This window comes from Amblyomma americanum, chromosome 2, assembly GCF_052857255.1.
Source record: "Amblyomma americanum isolate KBUSLIRL-KWMA chromosome 2, ASM5285725v1, whole genome shotgun sequence".
Taxonomy (NCBI): Eukaryota; Metazoa; Arthropoda; class Arachnida; order Ixodida; family Ixodidae; genus Amblyomma; species Amblyomma americanum.
The window spans coordinates 13,577,629-13,602,730 of record NC_135498.1 but is presented as its reverse complement, the minus strand read 5'-3'; the positions used below and the strand labels follow the sequence as shown (position 1 = coordinate 13,602,730).

General features: G+C 48.9%; 1 protein-coding gene across 1 annotated transcript in view; it reads left to right on the top strand.

The window, feature by feature from the left end:
* Window positions 1-15,395, top strand: part of LOC144119542 (uncharacterized) — a 59,816-nt gene extending 44,421 nt beyond the window's left edge. The window contains exons 10-14 of the mRNA XM_077652125.1: window positions 2,370-2,430; window positions 3,910-4,144; window positions 6,827-7,095; window positions 12,375-12,616; window positions 13,823-15,395. Coding sequence (XP_077508251.1) covers window positions 2,370-2,430; window positions 3,910-4,144; window positions 6,827-7,095; window positions 12,375-12,616; window positions 13,823-14,019 — 1,004 coding nt within the window. The 3' untranslated portion in view covers window positions 14,020-15,395. The remainder of the gene's footprint in view (window positions 1-2,369; window positions 2,431-3,909; window positions 4,145-6,826; window positions 7,096-12,374; window positions 12,617-13,822) is intronic.
* The last annotated feature ends 9,707 nt before the right edge of the window (window positions 15,396-25,102 follow it).

The window sequence follows — 25,102 nt, the reverse complement described above, 5'->3', positions numbered from 1 at the left end:
ACACACACACACACACACACACACACACACACACACACACACACACACACACACACACACACACACACACACACACACACACACACACACACACACACACACACACACACACACACACACACACACACACACACACACACACACACACACACACACACAACACACACACAACACACACACAACACACACACAACACACACACACACACACACACACAACACACACACACACACACACAACACACACACACACACACACACACACACACACACACACACACACACACACACACACACACACACACACACACACACACACACACACACACAAATAGACAGTTTGTGAGGAGCAGCTTACCCCCGCGGGTTTTGCAAGTACTGCCTTTCCACGCGATAGGAACAACATAGCTGCACAGACAAGCGGCTTTAGTCGAGAACCCGATGGCTTCCGTTGCTTACAACGCAGCTTACAAACGAGGATAGGAAGTTTGTCGCTGCGCAGATAATCTGTTCTGCACACACAGCTCGTCTTAGAGTCGTTTGCGAGACGAAATTTATGAAACATAATCGTGTAGGCTTACCGTGAGTGGACGATGAAGTTGGATTTCGTTCGAAACGCAAGCAACGTATAATCCACGGGAGAACACATCGATCACACCGGCCAACAGAGCCGTCCGCGCACACAGTTGCTTGCAGCCCGAATGGTATTCCACCGTTTTGCGATAAAATCGTTAAAATGTGCAACAACAATCCACTTCACGGTCGTATCTTTGCCATTCGCACTCTTGGCGTGTGTAGCTTGATCTGGCATCCAAGAAAACAGAGGGCAATTGGTTTATAAATTTAAATTCTCCACTCACGCTTTAAAAACCGCATTGTTTTCGCGAAAAACAATAACAAAACGAATCCTTATTCTTTTGTTCATACGCGCGGCGTCTTCCACCGAATAGTGAGTGGCACATTTTGTGAGTAATTACCAATTTGCCAAACATAGCCTTGGTGTGCCTGCGTGCGTGCGTGCGCGTGCGCGTGCGTGTGTGTGTTTAGAAAACAGGTATGGGCAACATTCGCATGTCATCGGCTCCGAAGCAGCAGACATATGTGGAGGAACGAAGAAATACTGGCTTTGTGATTGTTGCGTCGCAGCTCTTTTGCACGTGAATGCAAAGTGCAAAGGTATAAATGGCAGATGTTAATCGGGCAGAAGGCCATGCTCTTTGAGATACTTCCAACGGTGTTTCTAAGAGATTGGCACATCCTTGAATTCTCACACACGTCTTTCCCACTTTATTTTCAGGAAGTTTTAAACAGAAATGTGGAATCGGTGATGAAATGTTTCTGAGTTAAGCGCGGTGGGCAGTAACGATCGAAAGATGGAATGGAACTGTCTCGAGCGATTGCTTTAAGGGAGAGCATGTTCTCTTGGACACCCTTACTTCTGGAATGGCTGTCTTTCCTCCCATTACCTGTTAGCATTTAATATTCTTTACTGGTGTTTACACAACGCACCACCGTATAACGAATAGCAGCTTTTCAAGGCTTCCAAAAACAATATACAAATCGGGGGCGTTGCACTGTCCTCACCCAATATTTTTTTTATTCCCGAAATGGCGAAGTAGGTGGAGGAGTCTAGGCATAGTTGCGGGCACGCGCTGCAGGGTCCCCCTCGGCATGAAGTGCAAAAAAAAATCAGGGGGGCACTTTGTTGAACTAAACTGCGGTGAGGCGAAAGCCTTTAGCGCGGTGATGCTACTTGTGTCACTGATGTGTGATGAAGATGTTGATTAAAGACTGCAAAGAGGGTTTAGGCGGCATCCTTCCAGATCGGCGTTCGGGAGTACAGTGAACTAGAATACTCTAGTACTCTAGTATTCTAGTACACTATATTCGGGAGGCATCTGGCAAGATTGCCTGGAGAGCGCTCCTCTCGAACGATGGTGGCGCCACTCATTGACGTCACACGCTCATCAGCCGCACGGCTTTATCATTTTCTTTGTGATGCCACCAGACTTATCTGATTGATGACTTTCATGCCCTTTCTCTCTTCTTTCTTTGCTTCCGTGCGTGTCTTGTTCCGTAAAAGCATAGCAACACTGCCTTCAAGTGTAGCACTTTCGGCTAATTGGTGTGACATAGCGAAGAGATATAGCCCGGGAGAGACCGCACAGGTGTCTCTGATTGTGTCCTGTCTTTCCCGCGCTCTATATCCTCCCTTTAAGGGCGTCTGGCAGCGTAGGCTGAATGTTATGAGTGCCACCATGTTCTTATTTTTCCACTTCTGGGAACACTGGGCGAGGCAAAGAATGCCATTCCTGGCAATGACTGACAACGACAATGACTGTTTCCTCTCTTTCGTTCTCTCTGCAACAGCCATAGGTCAAGGCATGATCTTCCCCGCCAATATGGTGGCCATCAACACTTATTTCAAAAAGTAAGTGTACCCTAGCTTATCGACACCATTTTCCTACGCCGCAAGGCAAGTATATCGAAAAAAAAAAAGGTGCTCGCTGACAAACTGCATAATGGCAATCTCTGTTCGAACAACCATCCACGTATTGTCCGGTATATTAGCATCACGGGGTAATTTTGTGTTGGGGTGCGGACGTACACGCAATCCCAGTGCGCTCCGAAGGTAGAGCAGGAACAAAGCGATAGACTCGGGAACGATGAGTTGGGAAGCAGTAATATGCTGGTTTTGCCTGGCATGTACTCAAGCTGTTTTCATAGCAGTGTGTCGCGAACGGCCCACGAAGAAACGCGGGGCTATGCGGCGCGTGCAGAGAGGACCGTGTACCAGTGTAACGCTGGGAACGAGGCCAAGGCGTCGTGCCTGGTTTGTGGGCAGACCAAGCCAGTATTTTTTCCTCTACATCTAACTGTCTACGTGTTTACTTGTGAGTTTATTTACATATGTTATGCATTTGAATTTAATCCCTGCTCAGATTAGGCTTAAAATGAACATGCACTCTGGAAACGTATTCTTACAGATATCATTCTGAACAAATTTGCTAGTTGCATCTAGCTCGCTTGTTTTTGACGGGAATGAGCTTGATCAGCACCATTTTTTATGATATTATACTCTTCGCTATATTAATTGTTATAAACAGATCTATCTGTCAGCCAGTAACTGTGGATAACAGTGCCGAGCAAAAATGAGGGCAGGGTGGCTCGATGTGAACATCTGTGAAATAGAACTTGGGCAGATGTCTTCAACTAGGCGTTATCATAACACGTCATGTATTTAAGACTCAGAAGATATTTGCGGAGAATATTTTTACGAGGTGACATATCTCTCATAAACTTAAGCGTGACAAACGTACCTTTGGATTCCCCTAGACGAGAGTGCGGTGCTACGCCTGCTCATAACTTGCCAATCATAGCAATAGGAAAAAGCACCGCAACAAACAAGGACGAAGGGGAGGACAATACTAACGCTGAGTACTCACAACTGAACTGGTTTATTTGAGATTCCACTCAGCCCCCTCCCCCCCTCATCTGTTTCACCGATCTCTCCCTGAAGCCTGCTTGACTTTGAGAACCGAACCTGGAGCCGAAATGCTAGCGCACCGAATTCGCATTTGGCCTAACCACGCTAAATCGTCCGTTATTTTTATGTTAGCCGAGAATTGTTATCACAACGAAGACCTGCTAGCGAGACGGTATATTGAACCAGTCAGGTTCCTGCTCCATATGCGCAGTCTCCAAACGCAGCGCTCTTGCAGCCTCTGAGTGGACACTAGCTGGAATTTGTGGTGTTCATACAGCCAGGTGCTGCTATATGTATGTGTCCGTTGCTGCCACTGTGTTCATCTAAGAACAGTCGAAGTTCACGTGCGCGCTTATCGTCGTAGCTGTGCGTAACATCCTCCGTTCTTCCTCCTCCCCCTCCTCCCCATGCGTGACCCGAGAGGTACCGGGCGACCGGCAGCGGCATCAGCTACGTGGGCGGCACGCTGGTCTCCTTCATCTTCCCGCCCCTGCTGGTGTACATGAACGACCAGTACGGTCTGCGCGGCACCCTGCTCATCGTGGGAGGCCTGTCGCTGAACGCGCTGGCCGGATCACTGCTCATCGCGGAACCGCGCAACAGCCGGAAGAAGCGCGCCGCGGATGGCGCTGCCAACGAAGTGGAGCCGCTCAAACAGGTAGGTGTCCATTCTCATGCCTGCTATTGCTTCGCCAACGTCTGTACACGACCTAGTAAGAATTACGCGCGCACACACTGCACACGAGAGCGCACTGGTGGGGACGCCATGCCTTTAAGCAACGCTGAGAAACGGGCTGTTTGTGCTGCGCATTTACTAGCCCCTATCGGGTGCCGTGTGTACTACCAGCACCGAACGAAACGCGAACAAGAAAACTGAGGTGGCAACAGAAAAGGCCAGCATATTAGCTCCTGTAGAGGAAGTACAAACGAGTTTAATAAACGCTTCCAAAGAAGAGCCTCCGCTCTTTCGCAGTGAGATTACCCTCCGCTATAGCATTGAGCTTCCCCTGGCTGAGAGCTTGTTCGCATTTCTTTTCTTGCTGATAGTACACAGTTGTGGTGTGCGTAGAAGGACGACATCTCTTTCATTAGGAAATAAACCTAGGATCTGCGCGCAAGATTTTCACACTTGACGGTAATACTTTGGCTGCCCATACGCCACAGCTTATCTGGTTAATAACACACATTTTCGAAGCAGCCCCACCGCGGTGGCTCAGTGGCTTTGGTGTTCCCCAGCTCATCCCAAGGTCTTGGGTTCAGTTTCGACCACGGCGTCCGTGTTTCGGTGGAGGCGGAATAGAAAATCGCCTGCGCGCTGTGCAGCGTCAATGCACGTTAAGGACCCCCAGAAAATTCATCCGGAGCCCTTCACTACAGCGTCTCTCAAAGAAGATGTGTCGCTTCGGGACGATAAGCCCTATAATTTATATAATTTTTGCATGCATACACGCCTGAGTAGATAGCAGAAGGAATTATTCACTAGGTGAGCATGGAAGATTAGGACAATGAAAGGAAGGATGAGTACTGCACGGATGATTTACATGCAATATATTGACTTGCTTGCGTAATCAGTGGTAATTCATTTCGCTTCTATAGGTAGCAGTCACTTTACCTCCCTTCAGACGAATATAGTGCTCATCATATCGCTTTTGGGGTGCTTTGTTGTGTTACTCAACGAACGCAGTATATAATATTTCCGAAAACGGTCAGTTTCGCAGCGTGTCATCAGACGTTTACATCCAGGCAAATTTTATCACCCTCAGTAACATACTTTTACTTCAAGTTTCTAGTGTCACGTGCATATTCAAAATAAAATGGATCTTGTGGCGCCTTCATTACTTATTTAACAAATGACGGCGTTTCTATGCTACAATTTCTAGCTGTTCTGACGCTTTGTACAAAATTCTGCCCATGCCTGTAGACAAGTAAATGTTGTTGTTTTGTTTTGAAAAAGTAATTGAGGATGTTTTAGGGCCTTTACAAGTGCTATAAACCAAAAAAAAATAGCATAGGTGCTAAGCGAAGCCTGCACTAACTAGGGTTGACCAGCACCAATAAACACAAGCAACATCCGCACGACGCTTTCACTGACTTTCAACAACTAAGTTATCCGGAAAACACGCATATATAGGCGGAAAGACCAGGCCCATGACACATGACACTAATCACAGCAATATTCGACCACGAAGAGGACAGCAGAAAAGCTTGCCGCATGTGGTAGCGAACCAATAGAGGATAACAAGCAAAAGGAAAATCAAAAGCCCGATAAAAAGCTCATGTGGAACCTCTACTATACGCTCGCCAGAAAACTCTTTTTTCGTGTGAATATTAGCGGAATGCTAAATGGTGCTGTCTTTACTTTTTCGCGGTTAGAAACGCTTCGGCGATCGCCTACTTATCTGATCGCTGCGTAAAAACAAGATTTCCGTAACTCTGAAGCTCGGAAAGCCGCAGCAATCATATCAATGCTTACATGAATGCAAACATGGCCTACCTCGTAACGAGATGTGATGCCGTCTTTGCCGAATGTTGATACATCGGCCCATCTGGCCTACAGATACGGCCGCTCAAGAGTGAAAGATACACTAAATTCTTATTGCAGTTCAGAAATCATGAAATATCAGGTAGTTGAAAGTCTGCTCGTTTCATTCGTCTCTTTGCGCGAGCGTGTGTTTCTTGGTGCCCTTGAACAATTACGAATTTCATACGCCACGCCAGGATTTTCTCGAGGACGAACGTGTTGAATATAGGCTTTGCAAAAAGACTGACAGCAGATCGCGGCTTGACTTGACAGGTTTCTCGAATACTGCCGGTTTTCGCTTTGAGTGCGGCACAGTAGCCATACATAGGACCCAGAAGCTTGTCGGAGCTTGGTCTCCGAGTGTCCTGCACCTCCTTTAGGTGGATATAAGTATTTACTGATTGATAGGGGTCTCTTGCCCATATCTTTGGGACCTGTATCCTTGAGCGGGCTCAGAAACGTCGCTACGTTGAACTGACGTGGTCATTGACCTTATGCTCGCCTTTAGCATTGAGTTTTGCGCCTTATCATCTACGAGAATGCGGCACAGGAATGATATGCGGGTCTCTGAGTATTCTGAGTTCCCATCCAGCAAACTTGGGGAGGACACTGAGTTTTGCAAGATCAAAGTTCTGCCCTTCTTACAACTGGATTTTTAACGCCTCTGCTCAGTTCTTTACTCTGAGGCTGTCCTTTCCAAGTAGAACACAACGTACACATTTGCCATCAACCGGGAGAGCACCTGTGCTTCTGTCAAGGGAGTCGCTCTGCAGAGGCGTATACGGTAATGTTGTGCCTTTCTTTGTGTGGTTCATCCAGGTTGCCAAAGTCGAGGAGGCGCCGAACAGAAAGGATGTCCTGCGGGAGGAGCTGAGCTTCATGAGGCGGCCCATCTACTACGTGGTCGTACTCTCAGGGGTGGTGTTCGCGTACAGCTTGGTCATGTTCGTCGTGACCGTCGTGGACCACGGCATGGGCAGGGGACTGTCCAAGCTGGCAGCGGCTACCCTGCTCTCATGCTACGGCGGCGGGGAGCTCGTCGTACGCTTCTGCTCCGGAATATTGTCGGACAAGAAGCTCTGCCACAGGTACGGTTCTAGTCGCGCCGCAGACTGGCATCGCTGAGTTCGCGGGGCTTCACACTGTTAGGAGTGGGGCTCCAACCCCATAGCAGGCCACCGTGTTGGGGGATTGCGCTTCGATCCCACCGCTGCCACCAGTTGTTAGATGCGGGCCCCTGGTTCGCCTGGGCCGTCTCTCCCCAAGGTCGCGGTCCACGGGTTCCGGATCGGGAAACTGCCGTTATGGGGTGACGAAGAGACGAGATGGGCTTCGAGGTGAAGAGACTGAAAGGGTTTATTTACATTTTTACATAGTTCGAAAGAGTGAATCGGGAGCTGGTTGATCACACGCCAGATCGCTGCTTAAATAGGGTCCGCTGTCCCCAGGTCCCTAGGTGGGAAATTTAGTTCATTAAAAATGCGTCGAATCACTGTGATGTAGATCACGTGTCCAGTCTTTAGGGTCCGCCTTCCAGGACGCCGCCAACAACACACTCTCGCCACTTCTGGCAAGTTATGGTCCGCACTGTCCAGGCAGCAGTGATGAATAGCCCGAAGCGGGCCTCAAGCAGCGTCGAAGGTCAGTCACCTGCACTTCACAGCGGTAGCGTGGGAACGAAAGGATGCCACTGCACTTTGCAGAAGGTTCCACGTATAAGGAAAAGCACTTAGGGTAAGGCGAGGTTGTTTTCGAAGCACGAGGATTCTGGCGTCGTTGGCTTAGTCAAACATGGCCGCATTTGCCACGGCTCATTTGCAGCCCCGCGCCGCTTTCCGGCTCCCCCGCCGTCCCCTCCGGGAGAAGGACGTCGTTATGTCCCGGGTGGGCCCGGCGTTGAGAACAAACGACAGGTTCCCGAAAGCCGTTCTCAGGCAGCGGACGGCCGTTTCAGCCCAGCAGGAGGGGGGAACGGGGATGGTCTCTTGTAGACGCCATCACCTGCATTCGTGGCGCCGCAACCCCGTCGATGGCGTTTTGAAGCCTCTGTCGATTGATGCTTCTCAGTGGCTTGAATATTCTTGGCATGTTGGCGTCTCCAAACGTAACAACACCAAGTACAGCTTTCTTGCTTAGTCGAATTCAAATCATTTAGTCCAGCCCAAGAGTGAACCAAGTCTTAAAACGATCGTGCCGTCTAATTACTGCCTGCGATATTTACACTTTTTAGCCGACAATATTATTTGCTCTCCCTAGCAGCTGTAACGATAAGTACTAAACTTGCCATGCTAGGGACGAAGCTTTTTACGATTTAGCAAACGAACCCTGACGCTATAGGGTGCCTCTCAGAAGTTTAAAGTTTTTAGCCTTTTAGTTAATTAATTATGTACTAATTATTTCTATTTGTTAATTCACTCAAAGATGCGAAAAATATTGCTGAGGGAAGGGGCTGAAGAACATAATTACATCGAGAAAAAGATGCTAACAAAGCAGGAAAGCACAGGTAATAGTACAGGTAACAATAGGATAAAAACAAGACGGTTAAAAAAAACGAGAATAAGGAATGAGAGCGGCAGCAGTAAACGGCAAAGTGGTAGAAATGCATATTGATATGCAGTCACCAAATTGGCTTATATTGCGTTTGGAAGTGCTCTGCGAAAACGACTGGTGTCTGTGATAGCGACTAGACTGGCAGGCTGGGGGTCAACTCGCGTCAAGTTCTTGGTTAGAACGAATGTTGCCACGAGCAGATAATTTGTTCACTTTGCTGAAATCCTTCCTTTATCGCATTTGAATACAGCAGCGCCTAGGCTAATATTATTAGCGCTTGCAGAGAATGAGTTTTCTCGGAACTAACTCTCCAGCAGCAGGTGTTAACAGCAACTAATCTGGAAATCACGTTGCAGAATAGTGACTGCATGCTGCTGCTCGTGGCTAGTCATATCCAGACAAAGGCATTTTTGAACGAGAAAGAGTTTATGAACGCAATTTTTTCATACATTGTATGAATTCACTGCAACAACCAATATATCCGCAGATCTTCTGCCGGCATGCCTGCATTTTTTTTGCTATTAATGTTTTTGCTGTCGCCAAAAGCCTTCCCCATTGGATTCCAACGGCAGTCTTAACGGCTCGACGTGAGGGATGGAAACGCTAGAAAAAGAAAATTTTGCTACATACCATAAGAAAGGACCATTGCCTTCGATATTTACATACCAGTACGTTGCAATTTTACAATATTTTAAATTTTTTGTCTAAGAATATTGGACGTGTGTTTGGAAAATGACGAGGCGCGAAATGGTAGGAAAAGTTATCGACAGGAATCAACAACCGTATCGGAATCGGAAAGTCACTTCTCAATTTTTATTCTCCTAAAATTCGGTGGATATATTTCGGTTTTTATTTTTGAACCTAGGTACCAAATTTATTTTTTCGGCGAATAGTGCTTATGATAGAAAAGCTATCGACTTTCCTCGGGGATAAATGTGGTTTACATGCGCAATACAAAGCCGCATGCACTTTATCTTCGTTTGTTTGTTAGCACCAGTGGTGGATTTACCAGTAAACCCTCACATGACCACATTTGGACCACAGTGCTTGTAGAATGGACTGCAATCGCCATAGGGACACGTAATATTGTGAGTGTTGAGTGATTGTGAGGAGAGACAGAAAGTGAATGTAAGTTAATTTGTGAAAACTGACCTGACCAAAAATCATACTTAAAAAAACATCAAATACGCGAAGAGAGACGGAAGAATTACGCGCATACGCTTGTCACGCCTGGACGAACGTTAACGAGGACTTTTTGTCTTTTTGTCTTCATAATGACAACTTTTTCTGGTTTTTGCTTGGAAGCAACAACCTGATAGCTCATCGCTGCTCATTGTTTCAGAAGAATTTGTTTCTGAGCTAATTAATGCATGATCCAAGATAACTGTAGCCAACGAATACACTTCTGTTAGTTGATGTAACAGACGTGGTGTCCATTCTTTTCTTTTTTTTACTGTGGTTCTCTTGGATCATTGTTTCACTTGGAGAGCAGCAAACGCTTATAAAATCAGAACATTGTACTGGAAGCGAAGCTGCATTTACCGCAGTACAAATTCAGTGCATCTCGTCCACCAAATTCAGCGCAATTCACATGCATAATGTCTGAACCGTCCTGGAAGCCAGAACATGACACTTCATCTTCGCCACGCCTATTTTGCGCTGACGGTTCCTTGGTACAGTTAGACACGCTGTCAATGTCCTTAAAAGTGGTGTAAAAATCTCGGCAACAATTCAAAGCTGTAATAGGGTGAAAGTCCATGAACAAGACGGAACTATGCTAGCCGACGAAGACTGACGACGAGGTGGAACCTCCAGGTTTGCACAGCAGTGTTTCCAAAATAGTTGCCGCAATGCCTCGTAGTGTATAACAGATACGTATTCCAGCAATCCCAATGTCTTCCTGCATTCCTGGCTTCCGTACTTCGTTAATTTTCTCTTGAGAGTGACAGCAACTCGCACTCAGTAGCCAGCAAGCTGTGGCGCTGTGATGACCCCCATAATGCGCAGGTCCACACGGGACGGAGAGGCAAAGAGACACCGTATGGCTCAGTTTAAACAAACAGGTATATTCAATAATTACACATGATTAAGGTTATACATCAGAGGCTGGGGCGTCCGAGCTTACGTGCCGACGACTTCATGGGGGCGATGGAGTGGCTCCGGAGTTGGGCTCGAGCGGTTGCTGGCAGAAGCTGCACGCCGTCGGGCTTCGGCGCTGAAGGCCCTCTTGGCGAACGATGTCGTCCTCAGCTCAGGCTTGCAGTAGAATTTCAATAGTCGTCCGTTTCTTCGAGGATGGTTCACAAACCCTTCCTCTAGTGTCGTTCGGCTTGGAAGATGAACAGGAGGCGAGCTTGTAGATGATGACAGCAGAGCATAATTTTACAACATACATATACACAGAGTTAAACTGGAAAAAGCAGAACTGAATTTACAAAAGAACAAACTTTGCACTACTTTACTCATCGACCGGGCAGGTTAGTGCCTAAGTAGCATCACATTACATGCTAAGCATGGAGCCCCAGCTCAGACTGAACTGCATCCGTTTACATGCGCTTTTAAGCACTTGATTAACAAAGGACTAAGGGCGGTCATTTCCAGTGGCCCGCCCAAAGCATCAATTCTCCAATCCAAAATAACATGCGAGATGGGGACCACCCCTTTGGGTTGGGCTTAGCCTCGAACCCAGAGTCTGTTAACAATACAAACTAAATAAACAACAAAAACGCCACCACTCTCTCTCAAGTGAGAGTATACACAGGCTCTCTCTTCGGAGCTAATTCACTAGCGCCTGTCTTTCCACATTCTTGGCGAGTACTGCCTGTCCGCCATGACAGGTGTCCGTCGCGGCCCTTCTGGGAAGCTGTGGGTGCCTTCCCGGCGATAGCCCACGACAAAGGGGGGGGGGGGAGGGAAAGAATGTCGTCTTCGCGGTAGCGCATAGCGTCGGCTGTGGTACGGCGCGCTCTGGCCCGCTGACAGCTCCTTTGTCCTGGAATGTAACCGGAAATTGGGGAGGATAAAGCCTGTTTCCCCGGGGCGGCGGCGGGTCCGGTTTTTCTGGTCGTCACTCAAAGAGCATGGCTGGGTAATTGATGATGCCGCTGTCACGGGTCTCCGTCTACGCCGCGCCGTCGAACGTGGATCCTCGTAGCACACACGGAATGTCACAGCGCATATCTCGAAGATACGAACGTTTTCCGTTTGAAAATTAAAAAAAATATTCCGTTGTTCTAATATTGATATTTTTTTTGGTTGAAACAGAAAATTTTACGTCTATTTACACAGACTTCAATATCTCTAGCTTTATGATGCATGAAGGAAACTGCCGGCCTCCGAAACCGTGGAGCACAGGCCGGGACTGTTTATTTTGTTTTACTTGTGGTGTTACTCAGCGGGAATTTAACAGTCTAATTGTATAGGCTGAAAGATAATTCATAAGAAAGCAGAAGAAAAGCACCCACTGCCGCCGGTGGGATCCGAACACATGACCTTCGAATTTCGCGTCTGGTGCTCTACTAACTGATTTACTGCGGCTGCTGTCCAATCTTTTACTTTCGGGCGTATTAATGTAGTGCGTAACCTAAACTTGAGAGTGTTCACCAGCTCCACCTTCGTCCATAGCGGCGGACATAATAAGTACTGTATTACCGCGAGTGCCACGTAGGAACGTGATGAATGGTGAAGGTGGAATCTGTTCGGTAACACTCTTACTAAAATGAAGGGCTGTTTAGAGATGGCGACAAAACAGGCAGGCTAAGAAAGAGCAAAGGAGGAACCAGAGCCCAGATTTATTTAGGGGCTCGATTTCATGCAGACGAGACATCATGGCCATGGGCTTCTTCCTCATGTCACTATCTTTTGTGGCACTCATCTACGCGGACTCCATGCCCTTCCTGGGAGCTGCAAGCGTTCTCTTCGGCTTGACGAATGGGAGTGTCATGATCCTCTTCTCCGTCTTGCTTGTGGAGTATTTTGGCCTCAAGAAACTCCCCATGGCTATTGGAATTCACTTCCTGGTGAATGGCCTCTCCGCTCTTCCGAGGCCCCTCGTAATAGGCAAGTGTTCCACGCGCTGCCGCATGTCTTTTCACTGCATTGATTTCTTCGTAAGTTAGTCCTCAAAAAAAGGTCTCCCAGCTGGACCTACTCCGCATTGCAGCCGGCCCATTGAAAACTGTCGTCGGATGTCACTCTTGCTATTTACCCCAATGATGAAAAACATTCGGGAGGAGGCTTCACTGTCTGCCTCTGTGCAGAGGTTAATTGTCAAAAGTAGAGCCCAGCAATCGACAAGGAACATCGCAGAGGGCGGCCAATGAAGTTTGTGGAGTAGGTGCTTTATAGTTGTCGATGTTATTATCTCTTTATTAAGGGTAAAAATATTGGTTCGATTCTTGTTTGTTTGGCACCTTCAAGCGAAGACATATTGGGCCTCTTGGCTACCCGTGCAGACTACGGTATACTATGCATAGGTGTATGGTCACATTGGCCATGGCGGCTATATGTGCAGAGACTGCTTGCTAATCTGAGTGTATGGATGCGCCAGTGAAAGCAACTCCCTTAGCACAGCTATGCCCACTGCGCCTGCTGCCTTTTAACTCATGTGTGTCTAAAACTTGTTGCTTCGGTCGTTCCACTATTGGTGATAAAAGACGTGCTGCTTCGAGTAGATTGACATGCTGCTTGTGGTAGATTTCACTACAGACCGGCCAAGTCAACCGAAGGCAGCAAGGCAGTTGAAATGACAAGAACTTATTTCGTTTTTATACGCTCTTAACCTTGTTACACACATGCTCCAGACAGGAACTACGACTATAAGAAACGCGTCCCACATCAGTAAATTATATGGAACAATGTTCCAATTAAGCAGCTTCACGTGTGGAACAGTGTTCAAAATACGCGTATCTGGAACATCATGGCGGCTATATTTTGAAGGATATTATGTAAAACCGCTTTGTAGGAGGGCCTGATTGCAGGGTAGGGCCTGCAGGCAGGCTCCTAAAAAATAGTCTGGCAGCGCTATGGCTGCCTGAACACCACAAGTCATCTGACCATTCCGGCATATTTTTTTTTTCTTCACTGCCACGTATTCAGTCTGAAAGCAGGTTAGAAGTCTAAAACAATTGCTTTAATTTTTCCTGCATCTTTAATGCTCTAAACAGCCTTACATGTGTAGCACGGACAGATAGTTTATAAGGTCCGGCTCGGATAACAGATGTTCGATCTGCGACTGTCATGACACTTATATTTGACACTTCTCAGGTTATTACAGGGACAGAGGATCGTCTTACGATGGCATGTACATGATGCTGGCCGCCATATCGGTGGCAACGAGCCTTCTTTGGGCCATCGAGTGCTTCGTCAAGAGGCGAGCAGAGAAGGCTCAAGCCGACCAGTGTGACGACCAAAGTCCGACCCAGGGTGCGCAACCTAGTCAACAGCCATCTTGGAGTCAGTGAGTCTGTGGTAACGATGATGTTGCGATGCACCACAATCAGGCTGCCTGTAAATAATTCCGACCATCGCGCTCCGCCTGTGCCTCGCTGTGGGAAAAGAACGGCGTCTTCAACCACTTCCCCTGGACTACAGTGTTCGTGAAGGACGCCGCACTTTTCACGTCGTGGTCCCACAAGGAACGCAACCCGAACGACGCTTTGTATTCGCACATCCCGCCTTAGCATGCTGAGCGGAACTGCCTGACTTTCGTCATGAAAGCGAGGGTGTACTATAAGGAAATACTGCTTGAATTCCACAACGTCACAATTCATGTACAGAACTGGCTTGGCTCGTCCAATCGTATGCATGTGTGACTACCCATCTGGTTGTTGATGGCAGACGGGCCGTGCGCCTGTCGTACATCTGACAACCTTCCCCTGTAATTCGGCCTCGACCTTCAAGCTTCCGTACAGCGTCCCATTTCAACATCCCACGGATCGCATGACTCGTTATAGCCTCGGCCGCCGTCGGTCGCCAGGGTGACGTGTCGTCCACAGGCCATCACGCGGGCGCCAAGCTCTACGTCACCCGCGAAGAGCCACCGGTCTCAGGTGACAGGAAACGGCGTCCCGAGTGGGGGGCCTCTTCCGAGGAAACAAGCCGCGGCAACCCACTTGATGACCTAGCTTTGTCAAGGGCACCGGAAAGCGACTCCTAGGGTGTGCGGCTGCCCCCTCAGGGAAGAGAGAGAGGATTTATTGACGGGAAAGGCAGAGAGCTTGGGCCGAAAAATAATTATCTGGTCTGCTACTCTGCACTGGGGAACGGGAGGAGGAGAAAAAAAGGGGTCACGATGGGGAATGATGCTGATGGCAGGAGGCAGATGAAAAAAAAAGACAAAAAAAACAAGGCACACTTTCTTACATCACAAACACGAAGCAAGTCCCGCGGCGCTTAAAAAGCGCGAGAACGCTCGCATTGCCTGTACAGTTTTCGAACTATCTGGCCAAGTTACGAGGATCAAATCGTCCGAGAGGGGCCTTGTGTCAAATGCACGAGAAAGACTTATGTTAGCATCCCCCGCAGGGAAAGAGGACATAGTGATGGGTAGAAGGGAGAGGAAGCGACAGCAGAGGAGAGGACAGAAGAAATCCCCGTAGGTCCCGTACGCAGTCGAGCTCGGGTGGCCACGGAGATGAGACGATTGCCTCCTATCCAGCGAGTTCTCGCTAAGTCGCCGACACTCACGCGAGGAAGACCCCTGTGATGAATCCAGCCGCGAGCTGACCCATCCAGGGTCCTGGCAAGACAACCAGTCCACTATCACCGGACCACGCGAGGCCCCTGGTTGATCCCAAGGTCACAACGAAGGAGACCGTTCGACGCTCCGAGTGAGCCAGTCGCCCCCCCCCCCCCCCCCCTTTCGAAGAGGAGCAAATAAACTACTTTTGTTAAGTTTTGACCTTGCCTCTTTTTCTCTCCGAGCTTCGGCACGATCCCATGTCTTAGATGGAGTGGAAACTCTTGGAGGCGGTCGGGGCCCAAGCCTTTCGACCCCTTAGGGCCGTGTCACGTTCTCACTGGCATGTCAGACGAAGCAGTTTATAGGCGACACATGAGAATTACATTTTCTCTCGGTAGGCTTAGTGTAATTCAAGGGCGACATCAATGAATCGTAGGCGATTCCCTCCCCCTTCATTCCCTGCTCCTTCCCATACAAGGTCCAAAAATATAGTCAAAGCTGTTTGGACCCATAGCCAGTAGGCTAGCGTTGGGCCAAATGCATATGGTACAAGAGCAAGCAGACATAAACCAGCAACGGTTTACGAAACGGCTGCATTTTTATGGAGGAAAAACGCTAAGGCGCCCGTGTGCTGTGCGATGTCAGTGCACGTTAAAGATCCCCAGGTGGTCGAAATCATTCCGGAGCCCTCCACGACGGCACCTCTTCCTTCCTTTCTTCTTTCACTCCCTCCTTTATCCCTTCCCTTACGGCGCGGTTCAGGTGTCCAACGGTATATGAGACAGATACTGCGCCATTTCCTTTCCCCAAAAGACCAATTAAAAGGGCTTTACTTGGTTATTACAAAACAGTAAAGGTTCGCACAGGCTTTTCTAGCGGTCAGGCAGGGACGTCTTAAATGAGAGAGCAAAAATACTTTCAATTTTCAACTCACCAGTAATTTCGTTCTACATCTGAGCACCATTAAATTCGATTAGTCTTCGACCGTAACTGTTGTGAATTGGTGGGAGGTTCAGATTGCGTTGGGTTACAACTCTCGTGGTTCTGGTGGGAAGTCTGAAAAGATCCAACTCGCGGCGGCGCGAATACAGACAGACAGAAAAACTTTATTCAGCAAGTGAGTTCGAGACCCAGCTGGGTCCCATGGGCCACTGCGCGGTCCCGCACTGCATCAAGTAGGTCATGCCGGGACACGAAGTCGGCAGCCCGAGTCACCGCAGCAAGCTGCGATGTCGGGTCTGCAGACATAAGCAGGACCTCCCAGTCCTCCCAGCTCGAGATGGCGTGCTGTCCCCGCGGGGGAGGGTCAGCAGGGCAGCCGAAAATGATATGGGAGAGTGTGGCGTGGGGGTCACCGCATAGGGAGCATGCAGGGGATGTGCCGCAATAGTGGGATAAAAGCTGAGGGGATGACAGAGAGCGGGTCTGGAGGCGTCTGAAGAGGATCTGTTGGGAGTGCGTAAAAGAGGGGTGGGGAGGAGGGTAAGTCCGACGGTCCAAACGGGGTATTTGCGTGAGCTCCGCTAAAGTGTGCGCCCGCTCCCTCGAGAATCCTGGATCGAGGCTGTCCTGAGCCCGGCAAATCAGACCTCGGGCCAATTTATCGGCAGCCTCGTTTCCAGGGTTCCCAGAGTGAGCCGGCACCCACTGAAGCTCTACCCTGCGCGGTAAATTTTGAGCAGGGGTGTTCAACAATTGCCAGGCAGGGGCGTGAATCCTGCCCCTGGCAAAGTTGGACAGAGCCGTTTTGGAGTCGCTGAAGATGTATTGAGCGTCCGAATGTGCAAGGGCTAGGGCGATGGCGGTCTCCTCTGCCTCGTCAGGCGTAGAGCCCGAGGGAAGACGGTGAGTTGGGGGGTGAGGTAGAGTTGGATTGTAGGCAACTGCTACCGCTTCTTGCGCTGTACATGCGGCATCTACCCAAACGGCATCGTCGGCTTGCCCATAATACTTATGGAGGGCATTAGCGCGAGCTGCGCGGCGAGGGATGTGATATTGGGGATGGACGTTTCGAGGAAGGGGTTTCACAACGAGAGGTGTATGGATGTGTCGAGGGATGGCGCGAATAGGCCACTTTCGCAGCAGGCTGCGCGAGAGCTCTATGTGCTATCGCCGCACCCGATCAACATCATATTCGCAACACATTCGCGCTGTGCATTGTACATCATCGTCTTTCATCAACTTCCATCTGTGGCGCAAACAGGTAGGATCAGCTTAAGTTCCATGACAGCTTAACCTGAGTCTAATATCGTTGCCAGGCTTGCCCAGGACCTAGCAAAGCAAAATCATGACCTAACCAGGCCAAACAGAGGATTTCGCAAGTCTACGCGGTTTAACTATACGTTGAAACCCTGCCACTGTTTTGTCATTAGGAGCGAATTTTACTGGTAGGTGCGTGGCATCTTGAAGAGGTTTTTTCCAGCGCTACATAAACAAGGACACAGAAAGAAAGAGCTGCACAGGACGGGCGCTGACTCCAACTAACTTTAATGAAGCTGACGCATTCTACATTTATGCACACTGAAGGACCACAGCGCATGCGGATGGGAAATTTATGTATTGAAGGGGGGTTTGTGCAAAAATGGGTCAGGGGAAAGAGTTCACGGCGGGCGACACAAAACGGCGAGCAGGACAGCGGGCAGTGCCGACGGCCAGTCCAAACACCAAGCGATCTCGTGCAGCGCGGCGACGCTTCGTCTTTCATCGGCGCCTCGTCTTCATCGGCGCTTGGTCAATGATCTGCCTATGCGGCATCAGGCGCGGCCGTCATGGTTCGCTACAACTGCCCCGGGAACGAAGAGGAGCCACCCTGGCAACCTACGGCGAGGACAAGAGGAGCGGGTCGTAGTAGGTCTTCAGGCGGCTGACGTGGACGGTTTCTCGGCCGCGATGGCGCGAGTCCAAAGAGGGGTTGAGCGGCTCCACGATGTAGTTCACAGGCGACGTTTGCTAGACGACGCGACAAGGGCCGTGGTATTCTGTACGGAATTTTGACGACAATCCTGGTGGTGTGCCTGGAACCCAGAGCTAAACTAAGGATCCTATCGGAATAACGTGTTGCCTGTTATTGTTATCGTGACGATGCTTTTGGCGGCCTTGGGATGCCGAGGTAAAAGAGCGCGCCAACTTGCGGCACTCCTCCGCATACTTCGGAGAGGGGCGTCCACTCGGAGGCGTCAGGAGTATATGGCAAGATGGTATCCATCGTGGACGACCGCTCACGCCCATACAGCAGGAAGAAAGGGGTAAAACCGGTGGTTGACTTCGTGGCGATGTTGTACGCGTACGTCACGAAAGGAAGGACAGCGTCCCAGTTGGCCTGATCCGCTGCGGCGTATACATTGTGAGCATGTCTCCGAGAGTGCGGTTGAAGCGCTCGGTTATCCGGTTAGTTTGGGGATGGTAGGCAGCGGTGGTCCGATGTACGATGCGACATTCGGTAAGCAGAGCTTCAATGACGTGGGAAAGGAAGACGCGGCCCCTGTCACTTAGAATCTCGCGCGGTGCGCCGTGGCGAAGAACAAAATGATGCAGCAGGAACATCGCAACTTCGCGGGAAGTAGCAGCAGGAAGGGCGGCTGTCTCGGCATACCGGGTGAGGTGGTCGACGCCGACGATAATCCAGTGGTTCCAAGAGACCGTACAGGGAAGCGGGCCGTAAAGATCAACGCCAACGCGATCGAAAGGACGTGCCAGGCAAGGGAGTGGTTGCAATGTGCCGGTCAATCGAGAAGCGGAGGTCTTGCGCCGCTGACAGGCTATGCAAGATCGGACGTATTTCCGAACATAGGCGTACATGCCGCGCCAATAGCAACGCTGAGAAAGTCTTTTGAATGTTTTAAGCACACCAGTGTGCGCACACTGAGGGTCGGTGTGGTAAGGGGCGCAAATTTGAGATCGTAATAGGCAGGGAATCGCGAGAAGCAACCGCAGACCATTAGGCATGTAGTTGCGGCGGTATATAAGGCCGTCCAGGAGGGCAAAGTGCGGAGCTTGACGCCGCAATGTTCTTGAAGGCGCAACGTTTTGTGACGAAGACACGGCGTCCATTAGGGAAGCAAGCCACGGGTCTTTCCGCTACTCCGCGGGCATATTAGCGATGGTAAGAGACGAAATCACGGGATCTGTCGCCGAGGAGCAGGCAGCGTCGCTGGGAATGGGAGACCGAGACAAAGCATCGGCGTCCATGTGCTTACGGCCGGAACGGTAGATGACGCGGATGTCAAACTCTTGAAGGCGAAGAGCCCATCGAGCGAGGCGACCGGATGGATCTTTAATAGACGATAACCAGCAGAGCGCATGGTGGTCCGTGACGACATCAAACCGGCGACCGTACAGATAGGGCCGGAATTTTATTTGTTTATGTGTTTATGTCCTCGTCTATGTAGCGCTGGAGAAAAAATTTCTTCAAGAATCCATGTTTCACCAACTAGCCCCACAACGTGTTTTGTTATATGCGTGGAAACAGCCTTTTTTTTATTTGCGAGGTTCTTAAGAAAGCACGTATTCGTCCGAGCTCCGAGCACTGGATAGCTGCCCTCACGAAGTACTGCCCAGAACTATAAATCTCCCTCTCTCTTTCATTTATCAAGTCTTGAACAAAGTATCCTCGGCATAGTGACCCCCGCACCATCCAAGATTTTTATCCATCAAGGTCTTGGCGATGCTGAGAAGCATCAACTCCCAATTTTCAATTTTTTTGCTGTACTGACAAGGTCAGAGAGAGGAGTCACAAAATAAAATAAGTTGTCAAAAACGTATAATATTTATGAGAACTTCCAAGAATGGTCTCTTAATAGGACACAAATTTCTTCTTACGCGAAGTTATGGCACTTCAGTCGTAGAAGAACTTTGTTTACGATGTGTGTCCGAACCTGAGTGTAAAACTTGTTGCCCTGGCAAAGAAATCAAGCTGTGCACCAGCAGGAGTCCACTACAGTGTGGGCAGCCTAATAAACACGGTAAATGAGGTCCTAAGAATGTAATTCGCCACATTTTTACAATACTAATTTTACCTGCGGCTCAAGCAACTTTCTTAAGAACATCCAGCTGAGCAGCCCCTGTTACTTGCTGTTCACAGGTGACCTCTGTAGATCTACGCTGCCATTGTTTACTAAAGAACCTCCAGCCAAAGGTCCAAACATGCCGCCATATAAGGTCATATATTCATATGTAATATATAAGGTCATATATTCATATAAGGTCATATGAGGTCATATGAGGTCATGCTGCCATATATTACGCGCGACAGCCTCGTATTGTCCCGATCGTCTTTTAAAATCCCAAGCACAAATGCTGAATGAGCATTATCGAAGTATGATGCTATCAACACAAGCATGCTATAAGGCCGACAAGCCTACTACTACAACCGACTGTGCATAGCGTATGTACCAATCACTAAAAAAAAAGAGAATTGGTTCTCTTTGCTTTTATGGCCACTTCTGTAATATTTGAGAAAATTTTTCGCCGGTAATCACCGTTTCTAGTGTTTGCTCATTATATAACTACCCGCTAAACACAGATTTAGCAAAAAAAAAAACAAAAGTGAATGCCGGAAAACAACTGGCGATTGTTCTCAGAAGTATACACCGTAAAGAACAGGGCCTACCCTTAGGTGCACACTTATAATCTCGCACGTTTCGATGAAGAAGAAATTGAAAAACCGCCATTTTCGGTGCAATAGGTGAGTGAGGGCAGGCTAAAGACCTCTGGGTAATCGAAATAAAACGGGAGATGTCCTCGATGATGTCTCCATAGGCAACCTGCAGTTCCTCGGGGGCGATGCCATTGTTCCAGTGTGCGCCTACAAACTGCTGCGTTTAGCTGCTTGAGTCGCGATAAACGCGAGAACCCATTGCGCACGATTAGAAGCGCGCATTTGATAACATTCCTTGCCTAGGAGCTGCAGTTAGCTCTCGCACGTCACGCATGGCTTCCACAGAGCACCGAAGGTCATGCCAAAAAGCTCAGACAGGTGGCGTAGAAAACAAACTGCTTGCTCTTCTGACTATACGTTGTGTGTTAAATATAGACCCAGAAAACTCCAGCGCAGGTTAGCTATGGGAACTTCCGCTGAAGTTGGCGGTGCCGATTGCAGCGCCATAACACACTGCCTAGCGAGAAGAGCAAGCAGTTTTGGGTAGTACTCTTAGTACTTTTCTGCGCCAACTTCAGGCACTTATTAGCGTGAGCCTCCGCGCTCTGTCGAAGGCGCGCGTGCCGTGCGTCAGCTATCTAGGCTACAACGAGAGAAGCTAGGCAATGAATGCCGTCAGCCAGACGCGGGTATCTAATCGCGCAAAATGTGTTCTCGCGTTTGCAGCGGCCCAAGCGGCTGACAAAAGCAGTTTTGAGTCACCGAATGGAACAATTGTAGCGCCACCTTGGCAGCGCAGGTTCCCCATAGCGTGAGTGTAGCTTCGGACGTTGAACCGCACGTACCGAAATAGGCTAGCAGGTGGATGCAGACAGGCAGGCAAGCTGGTGTAGAACTGGAATTGTTTACCAGGCTAAGGCACTCGCAGGAAGCGTACTCGGTGGCGGCAGTTGTGACACGCGTGCTGTCCAGGTTATGCCAGGTAAGTTTCCTGATAACGCGCGACTCTCATATCGCCTCGATCAGTCGGACCGCCTTAGTACTCCTCTTGACGAGCGATTTGTAGAGAGACTACGCAAGGTAATTCGTCTTTCTTGTAGAAGAAATGATAAGGCCATATGAGGGTGGTGATAAAGAACATTGGGAAAGGAAGGACCGTATGGCTTTGCAGCTATAAACTGAAAGTCATCATGCTGGAGAATTCGTGCCATTATTCTGAGAGATAGCGCAGAGTGCAATCTTCGACCGGCTCGGTCGGCTGAGTATGCGGGGCTCTCCAAAAGAGAGGGCGATGACAGAGTGACGAGAGCGACGACGGTTCGGTCCTCGAATGCGGCCAGCAGCAACAGCCATCAGGAGGACGGGGCAGTGACAATGCGGAAACGCCGGTATGAGTCCGTGGGTTGCAACAGCGGAGAGGAACACGCGAATTAGTGGTATGTGGGGTTCCCCCGCAGGGACATCACACACTCTTTGAGGGACCCCGTAGAGGAGCGCTCCGGAGTAATTTCGACCATTTCGGCTTCCCCAGTTAGAAGAAGAGAATTCTGGTTAATTCCCTTTTCACGTACAAGTCATGGCCTACGCCGAATACAGTAGCACATGCCGAAGTACCTTAATCTATTGGAAGAAAATAATATTCTCATATATAACGTCTAGAAAAATGGAAAGAATACCTTATATTACAAAGCGTGTAACTGCAATTTTTTATTTATTTCAAAATTTATTTAAGAATACTGCAGGCCACTGCTTGGCCCAAGCAGGAATGATTCCGGAGTGGAAAAAAAAACGTATTTCACACAAAATGTGAATTTCAAATGTTCTGTACTTTTGATGTTTGCTGTTTCATTGTTGCTGCAGTTAATCTGGTTCCTCTGAACTGTAAATTACTTATTCGATGTTGTGTTTTAGCGCGTGTATGATTTTGAGGCCATCGTAAGTTTTATTCTGTTTTCTAAGTAAGTGCCTGTTGTCTGCTACCGATTCCAAGAAAGGGGCAGAACCCCCTCGAGCTACTAGGATAGTAACTTCTTGTTCCTGTCCCAGTATTTTTTTCCTGGATGATTGTGGAAAAAAAATGCTGAACAAAAGGATTTGGATTTGGAAAGACATCGCTCAGCGCACAGGAGCTTTCGTTTTTCTCCTGCACTGTAATGCGGCTGAGATTCGAACCCACGACCTTTGTGCTCAGCAGACGAACGCTAAAGAGACTGAGCTGCCGCACTGCGTCATGCCCCTCTGAAAAGTGAGTGAACCGCTGAGGCCAAGCATTTCACTGCTGATAGGCGTGCAATGCCTTTTGTGCAGAAAACAATACGCTCACATATCGCTTACTTTTAAAGCTTCGACTCGTGCCTCGGATAAAACTGATCCTGCACCGCGCACAGATATCACTGGTTCATGTCCTGCCAGCAGTGGCCCAGCTCTTCCCAGCATAAAAAAAAAGTTATTTTCGTGCTTTGGTCCCCTGTCAACGATGCGTTCATGGCTGAGCGCTATTAACGCCCTAAGTACCCCACATTGCCCCCCTGACCCCGTGTCATTCTTTCCAGTATTGTTTGTCCACCTTCGTACAGAATCGCAAGTGCGTGGCATGCCGATGTCGAGAATCGCAGCTGTGCTCACGAATTCATGGACGCATGCTGTCAATGGGAAACACTTCTGAAATCACACAATTATAACTTTCGTTCATTTTTTTTCATAATTCAGCCGCTGAAGGGTCAGCATAGGTCGGGTTGTGCGAGGCTCGCATGATGTTCAAAGCCCATGGTCATGTGACAAAAGCACAAGGGCTGCGTGGTCTAAGTAATTCTTTGAACTGTGCCGCTAAACACAGAGAAAAGTTGGCAAAGGCCAATAAGTAAAACGTACGTGTTACGTTTAACTGTTTAGGAGCATCATAGGCACTCGTTGCAGTTAATTTAAATGGACTCAGTAAAAAAAAAAGCAGCCCTGCATGTTGTTATTAAAAACACCTTATGAAGTTTTTAGCGTCTTCTGTCGCTTAGCAAAGAACTGGCGTGCTTTATCACACGACCAAAGTGTGTACGGCGGCTGCACGCACTTTGAAAGCGCTCTTCACCGCCGTGTCCCGATAGCACTTTCGATACCATATGTTTTCAAGAAAGCGTCGATTCGGACTACGGTCTCTTGATAACATTTTCGCTAAGGGACAGCAAGTTCTTCACGTGTCCGTCCTAGCTTTTCTTGCTAACTTTTTCGGTGGGAGGAGCACGTTCATAGATGCTCTTAATTCGACAGAGGCGCCGCATAACATCTGCTCTTCACTGTTTCAAAATGCATGCAAACGGGTCTGTTCCGAAACGTACTCCAGAGAGCCACCAAGCTGCTTTAGGAGCGACATGACAGACGCTGGAAGCGGTCGAAGCACAAAGAGAGTGGCTGCTAACTAAGCGACCATGCCCTCTTGACTACGTCGGTTCCTGCCAAGGGCCCCCAAGACTGCCCTCGACGCTGATAAGACTGGACAGCCTCGTCCGCGCTTTCAGCATTGCGGGAAAGGTGACACAGCCATATCACGTCGTCTGTAACAATAATTGGTTTTTGGGGGAAAGGAAATGGCGCAGTATCTGTCTCATATATCGTTGGACACCTGAACCGCGCCGTAAGGGAAGGGATAAAGGAGGTAGTGAAAGAAGAAAGAAAGAGAGAGGTGCCGTAGTGGAGGGCTCCGGAATAATTTCGACCATCTGGGTATCTTTAACGTGCACTCACATCGCACAGCACACGGGCGCCTTAGCGCTTTGCCTCCATAAAAACGCAGTCGCCGCCTGTCCACATTCACATTCTGCGCTCCCACTCAACACTTCAAAAAAATTGGCAGTGGCTTAACTTGGCTAACCCTGGAATTCATCGAAAAGCAAGGACGGTTGCAAAGCGTCGGAGGCTCGGCTATGGCAGCTCCTCTACACACTCGCGACACTTGTTTTATATTTACCCACACGACCACGTGGCTATGACGTGTATCACATGGTCTTACGACACCCCCATCGGATGCGATCACGTGGCTTCGCATCACCCCATTGGGTGTTCTTAAGGTAAAAGGTGAACCCAAAGCTCAACCAATGTCAAAGGTCAACTAAACGTCATGGGTCAAAGTCAGGGGGCAAGGGTTCGACACCATACCTGCACCACATATGGTCATACACGGCTAACGTGGTTGGGCTAAAGGTCATTCTCCGGCCTACGTGACGACGTAATGAATATTTTCGCTTCAAAAATAAAAGCAGCGGGTAGTAGAAGACCC